The sequence below is a fragment of the Podarcis pityusensis genome, assembly GCF_964106645.2.
Source record: "Podarcis pityusensis genome assembly, chromosome: 8".
NCBI classification, from domain to species: Eukaryota; Metazoa; Chordata; class Lepidosauria; order Squamata; family Lacertidae; genus Podarcis; species Podarcis pityusensis.
This window is the reverse complement of record NC_138033.1, coordinates 2,405,826-2,427,583: the sequence shown is the minus strand read 5'-3', so window position 1 is coordinate 2,427,583 and position 21,758 is coordinate 2,405,826. Positions and strand designations below refer to the sequence as shown.

Sequence of the window (21,758 nt, the reverse complement as noted above, 5' to 3'; positions counted from 1 at the left end):
AGGCCCCTATGGTGTAAGAAAGAGGCTCGCCCGCTAGCCTGCTCCCTAAAATATCACTGGTTTGCTCATTTCTATAGGAACTTTTATTTTATTTTATTGCCAAATGCCAATGTGTTTGCATTATTAAGTGTGTTATGAATAAAAAATCATTTTAAAGTAAAGGGAAAGGGACCCCTGACCATTAGGTCCAGTCGTGACCGACTCTGGGGTTGTGGCGCTCATCTTGCTTTATTGGCTGAGGGAGCCGGCGTACAGCTTCCGGGTCATGTGGCCAGCATAACTAAGCTGCTTCTGGCGAACCAGAGCAGCGCACGGAAACTCCGTTTACCTTCCCGCCAGAGCTGTACCTATTTATCTACTTGCACTTTGACATGCTTTTGAACTGCTAGGTGGGCAGGAGCTGCGACAGAGCAACGGGAGCTCACCCCATCATGGGGATTCGAACCGCCAGCCTTCTGATCAGCAAGTCCTAGGCCCTGTGGTTTAACCCACAGCGCCACCCGTGTCCCTCATTTTAAGTTAGAGCTTAATAATTATTTCACTATTAATAGACTTCTTCTTAATTGTATTTCACCATTAATAGACTTCTTCATTTTATATCAGTTCAACAATTACTTTGAGAAAATACACATTTGGTGATGTGCAAATGGCTTGAGATACCTATGAGGTCCATAAATTACCATTCTAGCAGATACAGAATTCAACACAACAAACAGCGGCAATTTGTTGTTGACAAAGGACAGCTGGACACAGAAAGGGCCCCATTACCTTCAGGAGCTGAGGGCCTCATCAAACTTAAATCCGGCCCTGGGTGCAATCTTGCACAACACCCCAAAACACATGTTTTGGAGTGGCAACCCCCCCAAAAAGTGTATTTGGGGGTTGTGATCCCGTGCGAGTCGCAGGACTTCTGTGGGAGTGCAGCCCCAGAAAATCGAGTCCTGTTTTTCGCCTCTCCGTGTTGGCAGACCGGCTTCCTAGCAGCTGGAGCAGCAGGTGTTCTCAATGCTGCCTGCCTGCCCTCAAGGGTCCCGATCCCCGCACAACTCTCAGCCACTGCAGGACCCTGAGCTCTGTTGAGAAAGTGGGGGGACAGAAATGCAACAAGTAACTACAGCCATACCTCAAAAGTCGAGCGGAATCCGTTCCGGAAGTCTGTTTGACTTCCAAAACGTTCAGAAATCAAGGCGCAGCTTCCGATTGGCTGCAGGAAGCTCCTGCAGCCAATCAGAAGCTGCGGAACCCATGCTGAACACATAGATGTCAACTTACAGATTTGAAAATAAGGGGCCAGCAGCCAAAATAAGGGATCAACAATTACTTTGATAAAATACATATTTTGTTGCGTGCAAATGGCTTTAGATACCTATTAGGTCCATAAATTACCATATCGCATATATTCAACACACAAAAACAGCAACAATTTGTTGTTGACAAAGGACAGCTGGACAGAGAAAGGGTCCCATTACCTTCAGTAGTTTATTTAAGGGACATCATCAATAAGGGACAACAGCGGGACATGGCGCTGGGATAAAGGACTGTCCTGCCAAATAAGGGACGCTTGACAGCTATGACTGGACATTCAGGTTCCAAAGAACATTCGCAAACCGGAACACTCACTTCCGGATTTGCGGCATTCATGAGCCAAAACGTATGACTTAATAATAATAATAAATAATAAATTTTATTTATACCCCACCCTCCCCGGCCAGAGCTGGACTCAGGGTGGCTAATACCAGTAAAATTACAGTAAAAACATAATAGGGGGAAAAACCAATTTAAAATACAGGTTAAAATGCAATTTAAAATGCAGCCTCATTTCAAAAGTAGCCCATAGATCAAAACCCTAAGGGGAGGGAAAGATAAGGGCCAAACTGAGTCCAAACCAAAGGCCAGGCGGAACAGCTCCGTCTTGCAGGCCCTGTGGAAAGATGTCCCTGGTCTCTTATGACAGAGCGTTCCACCACGTCGGGGCCAGTACTGAAAAGGCCCTGGCCCTGGTTGAGACCAATCTAACCACCTTGTGACCTGGGACCTCCAAGGTGTTGTCATTTGTGGACCTTAAGGTCCTCTGTGGGGCATACCGGGAGAGGCGGTCCCGTAGGTACGAGGGTCCTAGGCTGCATAGGGCTTTAAAGGTCAAAACCAGCACCTTAAACCTGATCCTGTACTCCACCGGGAGCCAGTGCAGCTGGTATAGCACTGGGTGAATGTGATCCTGCGGCAAGGACCCCGTAAGGAGCCTCACCACGGCATTCTGCACCCGCTGGAGTTTCTGGGTCAGCTTCAAGGGCAGCACTGCGTAGTGCGAGTTACAGTAGTCAAGCCTGGAGGTGACCGTCGCATGGATCACTGTGGCCAGGTCGGGGCGAGAGTGGTAAGGAGCCAGCTGCTTAGTTTGGTGGAAATGGAAAAATGCCACCTTTGCTGCGGCTCCATGGAAAGGGAGGCGTCAAATGTTACACCCAAAGCGGTCGACTTCTAACTGTACATAAATAACTTCCCACACCCCATATTCCCCACTTTTGTAGTGCTGCAGGAATGCCCCTCCAGAGAGAATCTCCTGCCAGGAGAGTTTTTTAGTTTAGAGGAAAGTGAGCCAGGGGCGACGCGGCCGAAGTACAGAAAATTTTGTATGGTGTTGAGAAAACAGGCAGAGAAAAATATCTCCTCCCTTTCTTGCAACGCTAGAACCCGTAGACATCCAATGAAGGCGAAAGTGGGAAGATTCAGGACGGGTAACAGAAAATCCTGCATGCAGGACATAGTTGACCTGTGGAACTCACTGCCACAAGGGGCAGGGATGGCTGCCGACTGGGACGGCTTTAGGGTTGGACAAATTCATGGAGGAGGAGAGGGCTATGGATGGATACCAGGCTGCGATCGGAAGCAGTAATGCTTTTGAATTCCAGTTGTTGGAATCTGCAAGAGGGGCGAGGGCTCTTATGGGGAGAGTCTTGCTTGCAGATTTCTCTTTGGGGCATCCTGTCAGCCTCCATAAAAACAGGATGCTGGACTAGGTGGGGCATTGGCCAGTATGAATCCAGAGTACAGAGCTAGGGTAAAACCAGCAACCACAGTTCTTTCTACTGTAGGTGATTTCTGCAATCTGTCCTCAAGGTTTATTCATTGGTTATTGAAAGCACATCAAAGTGCAAGTAGATAAATAGGTACCACTCCGGCTGGAAGGTAAACAGCGTTTCCGTATGCTGCTTTGGTTCACCAGAAGTGGCTTAGTCATGCTGGCCACATGACCTGGAAGCTGTACGCCGGCTCCCTTGGCCAGTAAAGCAAGATGAGCACCGCAACCCCAGAGTCGGACATGACTGGACCTAATGGTCAGGGGTCCCTTTATTGATGGATTGCACTGATTGCATTTACTACTACTACTACTACTACTACTACTAATAATAATAATAATAATAAATTTATACCCCGCCCATCTGACTGGGTTTCCCCAGCTACTCTGGGCAGCTCCCAACAGAATATTAAAAACACGATAAAATATCAAACCTTAAAAACTTCCCTACACAGGGCTGCCTTCAGATGTCTTCTAAAAGTCAGATAATTGTTTCTTTCCTTGACATTTGGTGGGAGGGTGTTCCACAGGGCAGGTGCCACCACCGAGAAGGCCCTGTGCCTGGTTCCCTGTAACTTGGCTTCTCGCAGGGAGGGAACCGCCAGAAGGCCCTCGGAGCTGGACCTCAGTGTCCGGGCTAAAAGATGGGGGTGGAGACGCTCCTTCAGGTATACTTCTTCTCCCAGAAGCGCAATGTGGAGGGCATCATTCTCCCCCGCCACACTTAATTGCCAAAACAACAGCCCTGTGAGGTAGGTTAGGCTGAGAGGCCATGACTGGCCCAAAGTCTCGCCCAGTGATGAGCTGAGTACAGGGGAATCGAACCCAGGCCTAAGTACGACACTCTAACTGCTGCACCAGACTGGCTATGCAAAGAGATAAAACATCACATAAAGAATTGTGAAAACCCGTTAGTTGGTTAGATTAGCTGCTGCCCACCCCGCTCTCTGCTCAGCTGCAGGTGAGCTACCCATTTCTGCTTCGCTCACAAGGGTTCTAGGGCCAGCATTGATGGATGCCGAAATTCAGCATCGCCTGAGCTCTGCGAGTGCAGCTTTCTCCCGACTGAAGTGCAGAGTGTTTGAGGACCGGGACATTTGCAGGGAAACCAAAATGCTTGCTTACAAAGCTATTGTACCACCAACCTTACTATATGCTTGTGAAACATGGACCACTTATAAACGCCATCTCCAACTCCTCAAAAGATTCCATCAACGAGGTCTCTGAAAAATTTAACACATCACTTGGGAAGACAGGAGAACTAATACCAGTGTACTGGAAGAAGCAAAGATCACCAGTGTTGAAGCAATGATTCTTCAACATCAACTTTGCTGGACTGGTCATGTTGTGCGGATGCCTGATGATCGTCTTCCAAAGCAACTACAGTGGTACCTCAGGTTAAGAACTTATTTCGTTCCAGAGATCCGTTCTTAACCTGAAACTGTTCTTAACCTGAAGCACCACTTTAGCTAATGGGGCTTCCTGCTGCTGCCATGCCGCTGGAGCACAATTTCTGTTCTCATCCTGAAGCAAAGTTCTTAACCCGAGGTACTATTTCTGGGTTAGCGGAGTCTGTAACCTGAAGCGTATATAACCTGAAGCGTATGTGACCCAAGGTACCACTATACTCTATTCTGAACTTAAAAATGGAAGCCTAATGCTGGTTTAAAGAGGTTGAAAGACTGTCTCAAGGCAAATGTTTAAAAAAATGTAGTATAAACACTGACAATTGGGAAACACTGGCCTGCGAGCGCTCCAGTTGGAGAACAGCCTTGACCAAAGGTGTCCTGGGCTTTGAAGACACTTGAACTCAGGACGTAAGGGAGAAACGTGCTAAGAGGAAGGCACGCTTGGCAAATCCACACCGTGATCAACTCCCGTCTGGAAACCAATGTCCCCACTGTGGAAGGATGTCTGGATCCAGAATTGGCCTCCACAGTCCCTTACGGACTTACTTTTAAAACCGTGTTTATGGAAGACAATCTTACTTGGCTATGAGGGATCGCAGAAGAAGAAGAAGACGACTCATTTCTGCAGCACTAAGAGTTCTGCATAGCTCAGAAGCCTGCACCTCTTCCTTTCGTTGAAAAGCACAGCTCCAGTTAAGGAGCCCAGGTGCTTTGCTGCTCTTGCGCAAAAAGACCTTCCACAGGTATTCATTCCTTCCTCTCCATCCTGTTCCTTTTCTCGCCCCCTCCCTTTCCATCCCTCCATCCCACCAGATTGTTAGCCCCCTCCTTGCCCGGGACTCCCCCGCCCCGCCTATGCCCCGCCCACTCTGGACCAGGAGGCGTGGCTCCCCCCCAAATCTGAGATGGGAGGCAGGAGGCTTTTAAAAGAGCCGCTTCAGGGCTTTCTGGGTTTTAATCGGTTCTCCCTGGCGGGGACGAGGGTGGGCGATTTTTTAAGAGCCAGACGCTTCCACGAGGAGAAGATGCCCTCGTATTTCCTGAGTCCTTTCCAGGAGCTGGATGATGCTCTCTGCAAGGTAAGGTGTGTGCTTGTAGGATGCTGTTCTTAACTGCTGGACTTTCCCAGAAGTTCAGGAAAAGCGCTTTTCTGGCGGTTTATTTTTAGCCTTGCAACTTCCTCGTGTTGCTTAAGCCTCTGCAAACTCACTGCCCTTTTTTTAGCTGCCAGAAACCTTGGTAGTTAAAAAATAGGGGTGGCAGGAGAAGGCAGGGAGTACTCTGAAAACTCATTTAAAACAGTGTTTTGTTTTGTTTTGTTTTGTTTTGTTTTGTTTTGTTTTGTTTTGTTTTGTTTGTTTTGTTTTGTTTTGTTTTGTTTTGTTTGCTGAAGGACTCTGCCCCTATTTTTATGCAAGCTATCAAAGTGTTTTAAGGAAACTGCAGCAAACTCTTTCCCTCCCCAGCTGTAACTTCGCTTGCAAAAATTAAAATAAAATAAAATCCCCAATTAGGAAGTTACTGGGCCAGATCAGCAGGTCCAGACATTACTCAGCATTGTCTAAGAATGCAAGGATACCCAAAAAGTCTTCTGCTTTCTCCTGAGCTGCTTGCTTGGTGCATGGAGCGACCTTTCTGGATCACTGGATCCCATCACGATCTGTTATGTATGTAGAAGCAATCCGCTCTCCTCTGGAGAGGCTTCCTTCTTGCAGGGGGCAGGCGCCACTGAAAAAACTGACCCATTGCTTTGGGCCTTTATACTGAGTGGATTTTTTGCAGCAGTTCTTTTCAGTCCACCTGTTGTTCTTCATCAAACCCTCTTCTCCTCCTGCCTCGCATTCTCTCTCTCCTCTTTAAGCATCCCATTTGCAAGGTCCCCTTTGGAACTCCCTGCCTCTTGATATAAAGCAGATGCCTTCGCTGTCCTCTATTTTTTTGGGGTGCATGCTAAAAATGTTTTTCTTTGGACGAGCCTGCCCAGCTGTTCAGAAAGCTGACGCGTGTTGCAGTCTGATTTGTGTGTTTTTTTGTTCCCAAACTTTTTGGGGCCACTGCCTGCTTGGGTTCCATAAACTCATCCCATGTACCCTCTTACCCTATAATAAAAAACATTATTCAGAATAGCAGTTTGCACGCCCCACTGAAGAAGATAATAATGTGATAAAACTCATATACAGTAATAAATAATTTATTCAGACTCTTGATGAAAAGAGTCAAATAATTCAGCAAAATGTATGAACTTGATCCCAGCATTTCAAAGTCCAATAGTCGATGAACCTGGGACCAGATCTCTGGGATTTCCACCACGGAGGGAGGGTGGCAGAGGGGCCTTGCTTTAAAGAAGTTATGGGATGTGTATAAAGCAGTGTCTGGGTGTTAAATGGGGAGTTTTTGAGTTTGGGCAAGGGCTCCCTACGTCCCCATAATTTGAGCCTTGGCTGAGCCCCAGGTGGTATGTCTCTATTCTGCTGGGGCCCTGAATTCGAATCGAGGTCTGCTTTTAGATGATGCTTCCTTCCTGCAAAGGTGAAGGAGACTTTGCCCTGTGAAAGGGAGGGAGAGATTCTGCACATTGCCTGCAAAATGGAGATGCACCAGGGGGTGTTGTGGACGTCATGCTGTGCCTGGATTTCATACCCCGGAAGCCGTTGGCTATGGTGCCTGACCGCATGTGAACTGGGGCAGCATCCTGCTGTGTTGTGTGGTGCTTAGTCCCAGGTCAGGGTGCACAGTTAGATATCTAGAGAGGTTCCCTGTTTGCGTGTAGCATCTGCTGTGAACATGCTGGAAGGCCTTGGACACAGAGATTCCCCCTCCTGGTTCTTGCCCATCGGGTAATCGTGCTGGCCTACCTTACAGGGTTGTTTGTAAGGTAGAGATGGGGAACCCTCAGGGGTTCAACATCAATCTTGTTTCCTGCTTAGAACCAAATATTGAACGCAGCTGCCTGTATAATTTTGTGTGTTTAGGAGAAAATAAGAACCTAGCAAGGTCTACCAAGTTAGTTAACAGTTTCCCTGAAGGGCAGCTTCTAAGTAAAGGTGTAAGAGCCCCTCTGAGCCTGCCAGAATTGGAGACCCTTTGGGACATCAATGCCCCACTTAGTCTTTGATCTGCTTGCAGAAATAAAGAGGTTATGGGTGCTTGCAAGTATTGGACAATGGTCTGCAACTGGTGGGTCGGGACCTCTTCCTGGATCACGGCCTGATCCATGGTGCAATTCTCCAGCAGCCCTACCACCATGCAAATACAGTGGTACCTCGGGTTAAGTACTTAATTTGTTCCGGAGGTCCGTTCTTAACCTGAAACTGTTCTTAACCTGAAGCACTTTAGCTAATGGGGCCTCCCGCTGCCGCCGCGCAATTTCTGTTCTCATCCTGAAGCAAAGTTTTTAACCCGAGGTACTATTTCTGGGTTAGCAGAGTCTGTAACCTGAAGTGTATGTAACCTGAAGCGTCTGTAACCCGAGGTACCACTGTATATGGTAAAAGACTGAGAGATTGGTCCCCAAATACGCATTCAACATGGGCCCTGCAACTGTAAAATGTTGGGGTCTGCCGGGTTAGAACTCCTGGCTGCAAGTTTGGAAGTGTTTGGTTCAAAGCTGTCAACTTTTCCCTTTTCTTGCGAGCAATCCTATTTGGAATGATGGAATTTCACATAAAAAACGGGAAAAGTTGACATTTGTGCTTCAGTCGGTCAGGGCATTGCTGCTAATGTTGTATACAAAACAATGTCTGCGTTGCAATGAGAGAGAGAGAGAAGCGAAGTAAAAAAACAACAACCCCCAAACACACCATTTATCTTGTGCCTAATCGAGAGTTCTTAACGTACAGGAAATATTAGCAACATAGAAAGGAAGGGTTTGTGGTTTGGCCTCGAGGGTTGGGGTGCAGGTTGGGCTGGAGGTGTTTGCATGTGATGGTATTCGGAGTGTGGAAATTTCCATCACAATTGGCGGTGACTCTAGGGAGCCATTGTGGTGAGACTTTTGTTCCCGCTGCCCTGTCTGTTTCCCTGGCAACCCCGAGTATTGACCTGTAGCATATGGTCCTCAGTTGTGGGATAAAAGCCACTATTCAGACTAGGATTTGCATCTTAGGGGCATCTGGAGGTACTTGCGGTGGTGGCTGGTACCTGCTGGACAGAGCAGGGCGATGTCTGCGTCGTGGGCCGAAGCGTTTCACACGCCGCACGGGCGCTCGCCCCCAATAAGGTGCAAAAAGAGTAAGGAGCTGGGTTTCGTCCATGCTGAGAGAGAGATCCCAAAGGAGAGCTCTGCTGGATCACGGCAACAGCCCATCTAAATAATAATAATAATTTATTATTTATACCCCACCCATCTGGCTGGGCTTCCCCAGCCACTCTGGGCGGCTTCCAACACAATATTAAAATACAGTAATGCATTAAACGTTAAAAACTTCCATAAACAGGGCTGCCTTCAGATGTTGTCTAAAAGTCTGGTAGTTGTTGTTCTCTTTGGCATCTGGTGGGAGGGCGTTCCACAGGGCGGGTGCCACCACCGAGAAGGCCCTCTGCTTAGTTCCCTGTAGCTTTGCTTCTCGCAATGAGGGAACCACCAGAAGGCCCTCAGAGCTGGACCTCAGTGTCCGGGCAGAACGATGGGGGTGGAGACGCTCCTTCAGGTATACAGGACCAAGGCTGTTTAGAGCTTGAAAGGTCAGCACCAACACTTTGAACTGTGCCCGGAAACGTCCTGGGAGCCAATGTAGGTCTTTCGAGACCGGTGTTATGGGGTCCCAGCGGCTGCTCCCAGTCACCAGTCTAGCTGCCGCATTCTGGATTAATTGCAGTTTCCAGGTCACCTTCAAAGGTAGCCCCACATAGAGCGCATTGCAGTGGTCCAAGCGGGAGATAACCAGAGCATGCACCACTCTGGCCAGACAGTCCACGGGCAGATAGGGTCTCATCCTGCGTACCAGATGGAGCTGGTAAACAGCTGCCCTGGACACAGAATGGACCTGCATCTCCATGGACAGCTGTGAGTCCAGAATGACTCCCAGGCTGCGCACCTGGTCCTTTGGGGGCACAGTTGCCCCATTCAGGACCAGGAAGTCTAGTCCAGCACCCTGTTCTCAGTTTCCTAGGGGAACTATAGGAATCTGGATAGACTGCCTCTGCACCTGGAGGTTGCATAAGGACATCAGAAGATCAAGCCAATGGCCCGTCTAGTCCAGCCTCCTGTTCTCACAGTGGCCAACCAGATGCCCACTATGGGAAACCCGCAAGAGGACCTGAGTGCAAGAGCAACTCTCCCCTCTTGCAGCTTTCAGCAGCTGGTAGCCAGACGCATTACTGCCTTCAAATGCCGACACAGCGCATAGCCATTCTGGCTAGCTGCCATCAACAGCCCTCTCCTCCTCTAATCCTCTTCTAGAGCCATCCAGTTTGGTGACCGTCCCATTTCCCTGTGGCAGGGAGTTCCATAGTATAACCATGTGCTGAGTCAAGAAGGTAAATGTAAAGGGACCCCTAACTGTTAGGTCCAGTCGTGGACGACTCTGGGGTTGCGGCGCTCATCTCGCTTTACTGGCCGAGGGATCCGGTGTACAGCTTCTGGGTCATGTGCCCAGCATGACTAAGCCGCTTCTGGCGAACCAGAGCAGCGCGCGGAAACGCCGTTTACCGTCTTGCTGAAGTGGTACCTATTTATCTACTTGCACTTGGACGTGCTTTCGAACTGCTAGGTTGGCAGGAGGAGGGAACGAGCAAGGGGAGCTCATCCCGTCGCGGGGATTCGAACCACCGACCTTCTGATTGGCAAGTCCTAGGCTCTGTGGTTTAACCCACAGCGCCACCTGCGTCCCGTTAACTTGAGGACCACTGTAATAATAATAATAATAATAAGAATAAGAATAATAATTATAATTATAATTATAATTAATAATAATAATAAGTTTATTATTTATACCCTGCCCATCTGGCTGGTTAACCCAGACACTCTGGGCGGCTTACAGCATTTCTAAAAACATAAAAAAACCAAGTGTTAAAAACCTCCCGATACAGGACTGCCTTCAGATGCCTTCTAAAAGTGCAGTTCTTTATCTCCTTGACTTCTGAAGGGAGGGGGCCACTACCGAGAAGGCCCTCTGCCTGGCTCCCTGTAACTTCGCTTCTTGCAGGGAGGGAACTGCCAGAAGACCAGTAGTTCCAGAGGGCCTTCTCGGTGGTGGCGCCCGCCCTGTGGAACGCCCTCCCACCAGATGTCAAGCCAATAAACAACTATTTTACTTTTAAAAGACAACTGAAGGCGGCCCTGTTTAGGGAAGTTTTTAATGTCTGACGATGTATTGCTTTTAATATTTGGTTGGAGGCCGCCCAGAGTGGCTGGGAAAACCCAGCCAGATGGGCGGAGTATAAATAAATAATAATAATAATAATAATAATAATAATAATAATTAGACCTGTACCTGGGGTATTTCAAACACTGCCAGGGAGCAAAACATTAAAATGCCTCTGCTGCCCCTTGGCCACACTGGTTGCCGTGAACGATGGGAGCTGAAGTCCGTCAATATTTGGAGGGTCTCGCATTCCTCACCCTTGATTTCAAGGCTCCTTCCATGGATGCCATCCTGACGCGTTGGGCCAGGCAGGTGTCATCCGCCCAGCGACCAGATGGAGATCCATTTAGTTAATAGCTTCCTCTGGGACGAGCTGCCTCCGTCCGAGGGATTTGCAGAGGGAGAGTGCAGCCACAAGCTTGCACCTCGCGGGGGATGCCCAGGGAGGGCTCAGAGCGGCTGGCCTTGGCTTAGACGTCGCCGGATTGCGCAGCTCAAAACAATTAGCCCACGGGGAGGACGGGTCGGTCGGCAAATCGCTTCCTCCTCGGCGTCACTTGGCGCGAGAGAGCAGCCCTGGTCCCTGGAGGTCAAGCGTTGAGAACGGGAGAACTATTTGCCTGCGGAGAAGTGTGGAAGTTGTAGTTGCATCAGGGCCTTGCGTGGAATTATGGAATCGTAGAAATGTGGGGTTGGAAGGGACCCCAAGGGACATCTAGTCCAACCCGCTGTAATGCAGGAATCTCAGCTGAAGCATCCATGACAGATGGCTGCCCAACCTCTGCTTAAAAACCTCCAAGGAAGGAGAGTCCACAACCTCACGAGGGAGACTGTTCCACAGCTCTTACTGTCAGAAAGTTTTTCCGAGTGTTTAGTCGGATTCTCCTTTCTTGTAACTTGAAGCCATGGGTTCGAGTCCTACCCTCCAGAGTGGGAGAAAACAAGCTTGCTCCATCTATCACATGACAGCCCTTTTTATATTGGAAGATGGCCATCATATCTCCTCTCAGTCTCCTCTTTTCCAGGGTAATCAGTACATTTCTGAGCACAATTCAAAGTGTTGGTGCTGACCTTTAAAACCCTAAATGGCCTCGGCCCAGTATACCTGAAGGAGCATCTCCATCCCGGACACTGTCCGTTCTGCCCAGACACTGAGGTCCAGCGCCGAGGGCCTTCTGGCGGTTCCCTCCTTGCGAGAAGCAAAGTTACAGGGAACCAGGCAGAGGGCCTTCTCGGTGGTGGCACCTGCTTTGTGGAACACCCTCCCTTCAGATGTCAAGGCAATAAGCAACTATTTTACTTTTAAAACACATCTGAAGGCAGCCCTGTTTAGGGAAGTTTTTAATTTTTAATGCTGTATTGTGTTTTTTTATTTTTAATATTTTTTATTGATCAATTTCCACAGAACAAATTATCAAACCATATAATCACATACATTATTTCCCCCCACTTTCGCCCCCTTCCCCCCCGACCAAGGACCTCCCTCAGCTCCTCTCCCTGATTTCTCTTCACATATTTTCTCTGCATATTATAAATTGTACATACCGTATTTTTCGCTCTATAGGACGCACCTTTCCCCCTCCAAAAATGAAAGGGAAATGTGTGTGCGTCCTATGGAGCGAATGCAGGCTTCAGGAAGCTATCTGCAAGCCTTCGGAGCACTCCGAAGGCTTGCGGATAGCAGCCCGAAGCCTGGGGCGTGCTGCGTTGCGCGCCCCGGGCTTCGGGCAGGTATCCGCAAGCCTTGGGAGCCGGGCGGGAGTTCCCGCCCGGCTCCCAAGGCTTGTGGATAGCAGCCTCCAAACCCGACCTGTTATGTTTTTCCTGTTCTCCCCCTCCTATGGTCCGGTGCCTCCAATAGAGCGAAAAATACGGTATCTATCCATCATATTATCAACCATTAAATTTGTGTATGTTTATTCAAAACCTGCCAGGGAGTCCAGTTCATTTTGTTGTCTTTTTAGATAGTTTGTAAAAAGTCCCCGTTCCTCCTTGAAGTCACAGTTGTCCTCGTCTCGCAATTTGTATGTCAATTGGGCCAGTTCTGCATAATTCAACAATTTCTCTTGCCACTGTTCTTTTGTCGGGATTTCCTCATTCTTCCATCCTTGTGCTATCAAGACGCTTGCTGCTGTTGCAGCGTACATAAATAAATTCTTTCTTTTCCTTGGCAGGTTCTGCCATGTATTGTGTTTTTAATATTTGGTTGGGAGCCATGCAGAGTGGCTTGGGAAACCCAGCCAGATGGGCGGGGTATAAAAAATAATAAATTATAATAAATAAATAAATAAATATATTATTATTATTATTATTTATTTATTATCCTACCCAGCTCCTTCAACCATTCCTCATAAGGCTTGGTTTACAGACCCCTGGTCATCTTGGTCACCCTCCTTTGCACGCCTTCCAGCTTGTCAACATCCTTCTTAAATTCCGGAGCCCAGAACTGGACACAGGACTAAAGGTGTGTTCTGACCAAGGCAGAATAGAGCGGGATTATTGCGTCCCTCGATCTGGACTTCTGTTGATGCAGCCCAGAATAGCATTCGCCTTTTTTGCTGCTGCATTACTTCGTTGATTCAGGTTTAGCTCTCCCCAGGGAGTCTAGCCTGATGCCTTCATTAGTTATCTTCAGCTGCCAGGTGAAAACCTTCCTTTTTAACCAGGCCTGTGGCTTTTCCCATCTATGGCCTTTTAGAGCGAGTGGCATGTCTTGATTCCTGCATTGCAGGGGGTTGGACTAGATGACCGTTGAGGTCCCTCCCAACTCTACAATTCTAATATTCTCTCTCTCTCTCCCCTGGCTTTAATGTACTGTATTTTTCGCTCCATAAGATGCACCTGACCATAAGACACACCTAGTTTTTAGAGGAGGAAAACAAGAAAAAAAATATTGGATGGATGTAAAAAGTGGATGTATGATTTTTGTGGTTCATGCTGTGGCCACAGACATGTGATTTGACGGTGGGTTTGGGATAGACGAATGCAAAAATCCTGAGGATCCATGTAGATCCGTGCTTTGTAACCACGTTTTTGCGCCATTGCGGCCCCACGAAACAGTGGGTTCGTGATTTTGGGGGTGCAGGCTGTAGCCATGGACATGCTATGTGATCTGATGGTGAATTTGGGGTGACCCAATGTAAAAATCCTGAGGATCCATGGGCTTTTACCTCCCACCTCCCAGGCAGCCTCCTTTATCCCTAGCGTCCCTTATCTCTCTTCCAATCCCACCAATCAGCTGCTTCCTTTCAACACTCCTTTCCCTCTTGTTTGCCTTAATGTCTTTTCCTTAGCTGGAGCAGTTTTTTGCTCCTCCTTTTCTTCTAATTTCTCTCCTTATTGCTTTAGTCTTCCTGTTTCCCCCCCTTTGCAAGTTTGCTGTCTTTACCTCCCCCTTCCCAGGCAGCCTCCTTTATCTGTAGCATCCCTTATCTCTCTCCCCGATTGGCAAACAATCAGCGGCTTCGTTTCAACACCCCCTTCCCTCTTTCAAAAGAAAAAAGAAAAAAAAAAGCACGATCTGCTTTTTGCCCCTGGGCAATTCGGCTCCAGGGACCACACATTCACTCCATAAGACGCACAGACATTTCCCCTTACTTTTTAGGAGGAAAAAAGTGCATCTTATGGAGCGAGAAATACGGTTGTTTGTGTTTTCCATTTTTCTGTACATCGCTTTGAGTTGCCTGTGGCCAAAAAAACCAAAACGGCGACTGATATATTCAATTCTCAAAGGAGCTTTTTCTGGCAGTGTTGAGACCGCTCTATGGCTTGAGGGGATCCTGTCCTCAGGATCTTCCTCCTGAGGCTTTTGGGGGCTTGCGGCGCCCTTGCAAAGCCCCCGTTTCCCCCCGAAAAGCCAGATTCTCCCCGGAGGGCTGAATCCCGCTTGCATTCAGCTCCGCGGTAAATTGGAAGTCCAATTCTCAATTCTCATAATATTCCTCCCTTCCCCTCTTTCGTAGACGTTCCTGAGCCTGAACCTGAACGAGGACGACAACAGCCCGGATGCCAGGCGTTTCCTCCGCTTCCAGCGCACCTTCTCCGCCTGCCCTGTCGCCCTCTCGGCTTCCGGCTTCGAAGGAACCGGCTGTGCGGCGCACCCAGCCGACGCCGTCAATCCCCACGCGGCGGTGGCCGGTCCGAGCGACCCAGCGTGGCCCCTCCAGCAGCCGTGGGGCCGGGACTCTGAGCTGCCGCCCACCTCCCTCCAGCGCATCCCCTTCCGGGCGGACCGTTCCACCAGCCTGATCGAGGGCTGCTGCCGCGGCGACGCCAAGCCGCCCTCGTCCCGCTACAAGACGGAGCTGTGTCGCACCTTTGAGGAGAGCGGCGTCTGCAAGTACGGGGCCAAGTGCCAGTTTGCCCATGGCGCGGCTGAGCTGCGGGGGCTCAGCCGCCACCCCAAGTACAAGACGGAGCCTTGCCGCACCTTCCACACCTCGGGCATCTGCCCTTACGGCGCACGCTGCCACTTCATCCACAACGCAGAGGAGCGCCGCGTGCCGCCCCCGCGGGCACCCTTGCCGGCTCGCCACTGCCCCGCCGCTGATCCCTTGCCTGCGGGCCCCCGCCTTCCGGAGACCTCCTTCCCTCGCGACGCCCTGATCCAGCCGACTCTCGCCTGCCCCCTCCATGCCGCCGCCGGAGCCGCTCGGGGGTCCCTGCCCTGCCCATTCGCCTTCCCAGCCCTACTGACGCTACAGAAGAGCCTTTCCGCTGACTCCCTCTCTGACCAGGAAGACTCCAGGAGTTCGGGGGGCAGCAGTGGGTCAGAATCCCCGGGGCTGGGCCCGCTGGGCCGCCGGCTGCCCATCTTCAGCCAGATCTCTGTCTCCGACGACTGAAGGGGCGTTTCGAGGTTGGGAGGAGAAACTGAGGCATGGAGAGAAAGATGCGAGATTTCCCTTGTCTGCACCCGAGAGAGCTGGAGGCCACTAGGAACCCCTGCTCTTTGTGTGTGGACGCCCACCTGACTTTCCGCCTCTGCTTAAAGAGGTTCGCTAGGTTCCCGCAGCGATTCAAAAACCTCATCGACCTGTTTATCCAGGGGCAACAATGTGTGTTTTTGTATGCTCTTGGGGGGCGAGAGGTGTGTCTTTCTCAGACCACTTCCAGCGCTCTTAAAAATGGTCTGCTTTCTCTAGATATCCTGAGTTGTTTGGGAAGACTCTTTTTTTATGCTGTCGATGATTTTTTTTTTGTTTGTTTGATAAAAAAACTGACGTTTCTCAAGCAATGGACTGAGATGAACAACTTCTGTGCTACTGCTGGTTTTCTCTGCTTGAGGGAGGGATCGAGGAAATTATATGCGGAGTGAGAAGGAAGTGGAACCACGAGAACAGGCGACGTCCTGCTTGCTGCGATAGTTTCACAGAGAGTAGCCAGGGACATGTGGGAAGTCTGGAGCAAAGCCGACTCCATGGAACGTGGCGAGATTTTTTGTGGCATCCAGGAGGATGTTGTTTTCTGCCAGGCTACTCACATTTTCTCAGGGTCTCCTCCCCCAACTTGGTGCTCATATGTTGGACTACGACTCCCATTATCCGTAGTCATCACTGCACATGGCTGGGAATTGTAGTCCAAAACCTCTGGCGTGGGCACCAAGTTGGGGAAATCTAGCTTAGGGCCTTGGCAAAAAAAATATATTGTGACCCGTGAATTATGGGGTTCTGTCTCTGACTCCAAAAGATTTGCAGAACTTTATTTCGATACCATTGTGATGTATTCAACCAAATCCTACACAGAGTAGACCCACTAGCATTCAGGGACATAAGTCGGCCGTGTTCCTTATCTCCAGTGGGTCTCCTCTGCGTAGCGCTAGCATTGGATACGACCCTGAATGTTGGCTCCTGTCTCCATGCGAGAAGGGGCCGATGAATCTGCAGCTACTCGTGCTTTTTGTCTTTTTGAAGTTGCAATATGGAAAACCTTAATTTTGGTGGTTGCTCCACCCCCCTCCCCCCAAAAAAGCCTTAAGCAAGGGCTTTCCTTTACTGTGTTGTTTCAGCTGAGAATCTGGCAGCATGGGAAAAGGGAAAGCCAAGAACTTTCTGACTACGGGCAGGAAAGCGGGAGGACGAAACTGACAGAACGAAAAACTTAAACTGACAAATACTCGCCTGCCAAGATATTTCTCTCTCTCTCTCTCTCTCTCTCTCTCTCTCTCTCTCTCTCTCTCTTTACTGAGGGGGTGGGAGAAAACCTCGAAAACTGACCACAGGCCAAAAGCATTTTTTAATTTTTAAGGGAGCGGCGACGCATTCGAATCGGAACTCTTCCCACAAATTTGGGCGCTTAGAGGAAAGAATGTTGGGTGTTTCTGAATGGCTGGGTGAGGGAGAAGGGCGGGTGGGTGTGGAGAAGAGATTGTATTAACGGCGGGTTTCGCATTTTCTCAGGCCAAACACCCAAGTGCTTCTTAATTTATTCATTTTTGCAGAGCAGGTTGGGAAGATGAGTTGGGTCCAAGGATGGAGGCCGCTGCACTGTGCCAACTGCAACTGGGATTTTCCCATCAGCCCTTGCAGGGTCTGATGGGAGATGCTGTCCCAAACATCTGCAGGGACCCCAGATTGCGTCTTGGGCTGGCCCTCTGGTTTTTGCAACGGAAACAGCAGCCCTTCGCATTCTTCTTTCCAGGGCAAGCGTGTGGCTTGTTTGGAAACTCTTGTTCGCACAAGTATGTCAACACAACACTGTTTTTTTGGGCTCATGCCTGGGTCTCTTGAGCGTTACCTGATAAAAAAAATCTAGAAAACAGTGTCTGCATCCTTGCATCCTGAGAGGGTTCCCCTTTACGCCACCGCCCCCGGTGCAAACGGCAGAGCCCTGCTAAAACCTCGTTTTCCCTGGCAAAGTGGGTTGAGATCCGTCTTTTGAAACTGCCTTCAAGTCTCCAAGATTGAGGGGGGGGGGGAGAGACGGGGGGTCGTTGTCTGTCTCCTGCATTAATTCGCTCATCCCCTTATTGCACAGCCTGTCTTCTTAAAGAGCCAGACCACCTGTGCCCTTCACAATAATGCTTCTGTAGTGGGGACAGGATTAGCCCCCAAGTTTGTGTGTGTGTGTGTTTTAAAAAAGATATTCTCTTCAGTTTTTTTGAAGAAAGTGTGGTATTTCCCCCACAGGGACGACGACGACTTCTTTTTTTCCTTTAAAATATAAGGGGGGAATTTTGCAGGTTCGGATTATGTTGCATGGAGGGGTTTCCGTTCTCGAATTCCCTTTCAATATCTATTTGTGTGTGAGGGAGGGTTTTCATAATTTTTTCAGGAGCTTGGTGGGCGAATTGCACCTCTCATAACCGAGCTAATATTTTTGTGCATCGGAAAACAATCCTTAATCTCGTGCTGGTTTTGCAGTTCATTCTTCCAAGGAATGTTTGATGTGTGGAGCACAGGAACACATTGTGTCGCCTGAGATTGCGGGCGGTTCCTACCTACACAAGTTCTGTGTATGGAGAAAGCATATCAGGAGATAAACTGTCTCCAGGGAGTGGAAATCTGGGATAGAGAACCTCGGAATTGGCAAAACTCCACCCTGAATCCTTAATATATTGTAAGCTATTTATTGCATCCTTTTTTAAAAAATATATGAAAGTTATTTCTGATATTTGGAACCAAATATTATTTTTTTCTCCTTTTTATAGAAGTGCATAAAAGGTTCTTAGTTTATCTGCTAACTTTAAAAATTGAAAAAGCCAACGTCTGCCTTAATTTGGTGTGTGTCGGGGGAATATTCAGTATTAACTTATTGCTTGTTTGTGTCTTTTTATTTATAGAGTTGTCTCCCTTTCGTTAACGGGTTTCTGTGTTAATCAGAACGACTTTTAAAATGGATGCATCTGCATTTCCGGTTTGATCCTGTCGTAATAAAGTCTGTCTTATTTTAAACTCTCTCGTCTTGATATATTTTTAAAAATAAAAACCTCACTCTGAACCTGCTAGAACCTACTAGGGTGCTCTGGCAGACTTGAAGGTAAATGTGGGTGAACTTTGAGCTCCACTTACATGGATAAAATATTTTCTATGTTTTTAGCTTTTCTTCTTTTTTTAGCTGCATCTTCGGGTCTTCATTTGCAAAGCCGCCTTGAGTCTGGGCTAAGCTTAAAGGCAGGATATAAATGTATATGGTAATGAATTAAGAAGTATCAACATTCTTCGATCAAATCCAAGCCTGCGAGGGTCAGGTCTCTTGCAAGGCAAGGATCTCACTTGCGGTGAATTTGTGCAACCCTCCCCAAAAATATCCCTTTCTTTTTTTGCCTCCAGCCACACTGTAAAATCTTTTTGTGCGTTTTCTCCAGGCCTTGCCGGCTGCTTCTTTGAATCCATAACAGATGTTCCGGGCTTTGCAGCGAGTTTTCCCAGCGATCCATCTTCCTGCCCTGCCTCCCCCTTTCTTGCGAGAACAAAAGGCGTGCTTGTTTTATTTTATTTTTAAAGGAAGAATCGCCGTCCCCTGTGATGTCGGGATGCCCAGAGATTCTCAACCCCCCCGCACACACACCCGGCTCGCCTTTCTGCCCCCACAGAAGTGCACAGCCTTACGGGAATGGCCCCAGATCACAAAAGCCCCACAGGCAGCCTGGGAGAGGAGGGGTTCAACAGATCGACCCGCCCTAAAACACCCTCACCCTAGACTACTGATCCCCGTAAGCAGGGCTGAATCGCCCGGGCTCACTGCTATCCCAGGGATGAAAAAGAAAACACTACTAAGAGATCTCTTTGGGTGAGGACTGTTCAGTGCCGGATTTACATACAGTGGTACCTCGGGTTACAGACTCTTCAGGTTACAGATGCTTCAGGTTACAGACTCCGCTAACCCAGAAATAGTACCTCGGCTTAAGAACTGTGCTTCAGGATGAGAACAGAAATCGCGTGGCAGTGAGAGGCCCCATTAGCTAAAGTGGTGCTTCAGGTTAAGAACAGTTTCAGGTTAAGAACAGACCTCCGGAACAAATTAAGTACTTAACCCGAGGTACCACTGTATAAGCTAAATAAGCTCTAGTTTAGGGCCGCACTCTCTTGGGGACCCCCAAAAAATTTAAAGGGGGGAAAAACTGGGTGTGAATTTCCAAAATATGAGATAAAAAACAAATGAAATAAAACCTAGGTACAGCAACTGTGTTTTGTGTTGTGTAGGCTCCTATGATGTAAGTCATGGGCCCCGCCTGCTAGCCTGCTCCCTCAAATATCCCTGGTTTGCTCATTTCTAGGAGAGCGCAAAATATGGTCTGAAACTCAACATCATCTTATGAACAACCATAGTTTAGAGGTCCCGGGCCCTAAAGAAGTCAGACTATCCTCCACCAGGGCCAGGGCCTTCTCAGTGATGGCTCCAACCTGGTGGAATGCTCTGTCCCAGGAGACTAGGGCCCTGCAGGATTTAACCTCCTTCCATCGGACCTGTAAGACAGAGCTATTCCGCCTGGCCTTTAATTTGAATTCAGCCTGATCTTTTATTTCCCTTCTCTTCCCTCCCCCTCCCCTTTTATGAAGATCACCCGCTCTGAGACCCCACAGATAATTCTCCCCTGGCCTCCTTCCTGGCCCAAGTAGGACCAATTCGGCCAGCTAGACCTGGGGATTATCTAATTGATTTCTGAATTTTGAATTTTATTGTTATTCATGTTTTTATACTGTATTTTATGCTGTTTTTACAATTAAGTGTTTTAAATTTGTTGTTAGCCGCCCTGAGCCCGGTTTTTTAACTGGGAAGGGCGGGGTATAATTTTATTATTATTATTATTATTATTATTATTATTATTATTATTCTTAATTTATTAATATTATTATTAAATGACATTCAGGGTGCCTTCTCCTCATCACAGAACTATGGGCGCTGTAGTTCACCCCTCTCAGAACTACAATTCCCAGAAACCCTTTTTAGAAACACCCTGCAGTGCCCAGAATTGGGCTTTAGGGCTGCTTTAAAGGGCCATGACTCTGAAGCTAACATCAGCCTGACAGCAGGTATTATGATATTTTTCCTCTTGAGCTTCTTTACACACCAAAAGCAGGCAGGGGGGTTGCATCTGAGCTGCAAGCCTTGAACTCAGGCTTGCGATGGTATGTGTTCAGGAACTCTTGTTGCAGCTCTTGCTGCAACAAAATGTTGCAGTGCTAAGAGGGGTGCTTCTGTGCAGGGCTTCAACCATCCTGGAAAAGGAGCTTTGTTTTGCAGCGCTATCAGGGGCAACAGGGGACCGCTGAGGCTGGCGGGGTAAAGGGTAGGACAGCCCTGGTAGTAAGACGGTAAGAAGAAAGTGCTGGATCAGACCAGCATTCTCACAGCTGCCAATGGGAATCCTGCAAGCGAGATTCGAACGCAAGGCTTGCTGTGGTTCCCAGAAACTGGTTTCCAGAAGCAGTGCTGTCTCCAAAGGAGGAGACACAGCATAGCCTTTGGGGCTAGTGTACATCCATAATTTTCCTGTGCAGAATAGCAAATCCTGGTCTCACCCTGGCCATTGGCATGCATTTGTCAGGCTTTTAATTTGCAAGACTACACGCTTCTGAAGCTCAACATCAAAAAAACGAAGATCGTGGCCACTGTTCCCATCACCTCTGGCAAATAGAAGGGGAAGAAATGGAGGCAGTGAGAGATTTTACTTTATTGGGCTCCATGATCACTGCAGATGGTGACAGCAGCTGTGAAATTAAAAGACACCTGCTTCTTGGGAGAAAAGCAATGACAAACCTAGACAGCATCTTAAAAAGTAGAGACATCACCTTGCCAACAAAGGTCCGTATAGTAAAAGCTCTGGTTTTCCCAGTAGTGATGTATGGAAGTGAGAGCTGGACCATAAAGAAGGCTGATCACCAAAGAATGGATGCTTTTGAATTCTGGTGCTGGAGGAGACTCTTGAGAGTCCCATGGACTGCAAGAAGATCAAACCTCTCCATTCTGAAGGAAATCAGCCCTGAGTGCTCACTGGAAGGACAGATCCTGAAGCTGAGGCTC

At 48.5% G+C, this 21,758-nt stretch overlaps 1 protein-coding gene and 1 long non-coding RNA gene across 2 annotated transcripts; one reads left to right on the top strand and one right to left on the bottom strand.

The window, feature by feature from the left end:
- The first annotated feature begins 5,468 nt into the window (after window positions 1-5,468).
- LOC308484332 (mRNA decay activator protein ZFP36L1-like) lies at window positions 5,469-18,685 on the top strand. Its single transcript, XM_081019185.1, has 2 exons — window positions 5,469-5,567; window positions 14,756-18,685. The coding sequence occupies exons 1-2, from the start codon at window positions 5,514-5,516 to the stop codon at window positions 15,635-15,637; spliced, it is 936 nt and encodes a 311-aa protein (XP_080875311.1). The 5' UTR covers window positions 5,469-5,513; the 3' UTR covers window positions 15,638-18,685.
- Window positions 6,664-11,928, bottom strand: LOC308484585. Its single transcript, XR_013990013.1, has 2 exons — window positions 10,923-11,928; window positions 6,664-8,794 (listed from the first exon to the last, which is right to left on the bottom strand). It is a non-coding gene; the product is annotated as an uncharacterized lncRNA (long non-coding RNA).
- Window positions 18,686-21,758: the final 3,073 nt, after the last annotated feature.

What these genes read in the sequence shown, in the direction of transcription:
- LOC308484332 (XM_081019185.1), top strand. Translation starts at nt 5,514, where the DNA reads ATGCCCTCGTATTTCCTGAGTCCTTTCCAGGAGCTGGATGATGCTCTC. An exon ending in TGGATGATGCTCTCTGCAAG is followed by an intron (nt 5,568 to 14,755) that starts GTAAGGTGTGTG and finishes CCTCTTTCGTAG; the next exon opens with ACGTTCCTGAGCCTGAACCT.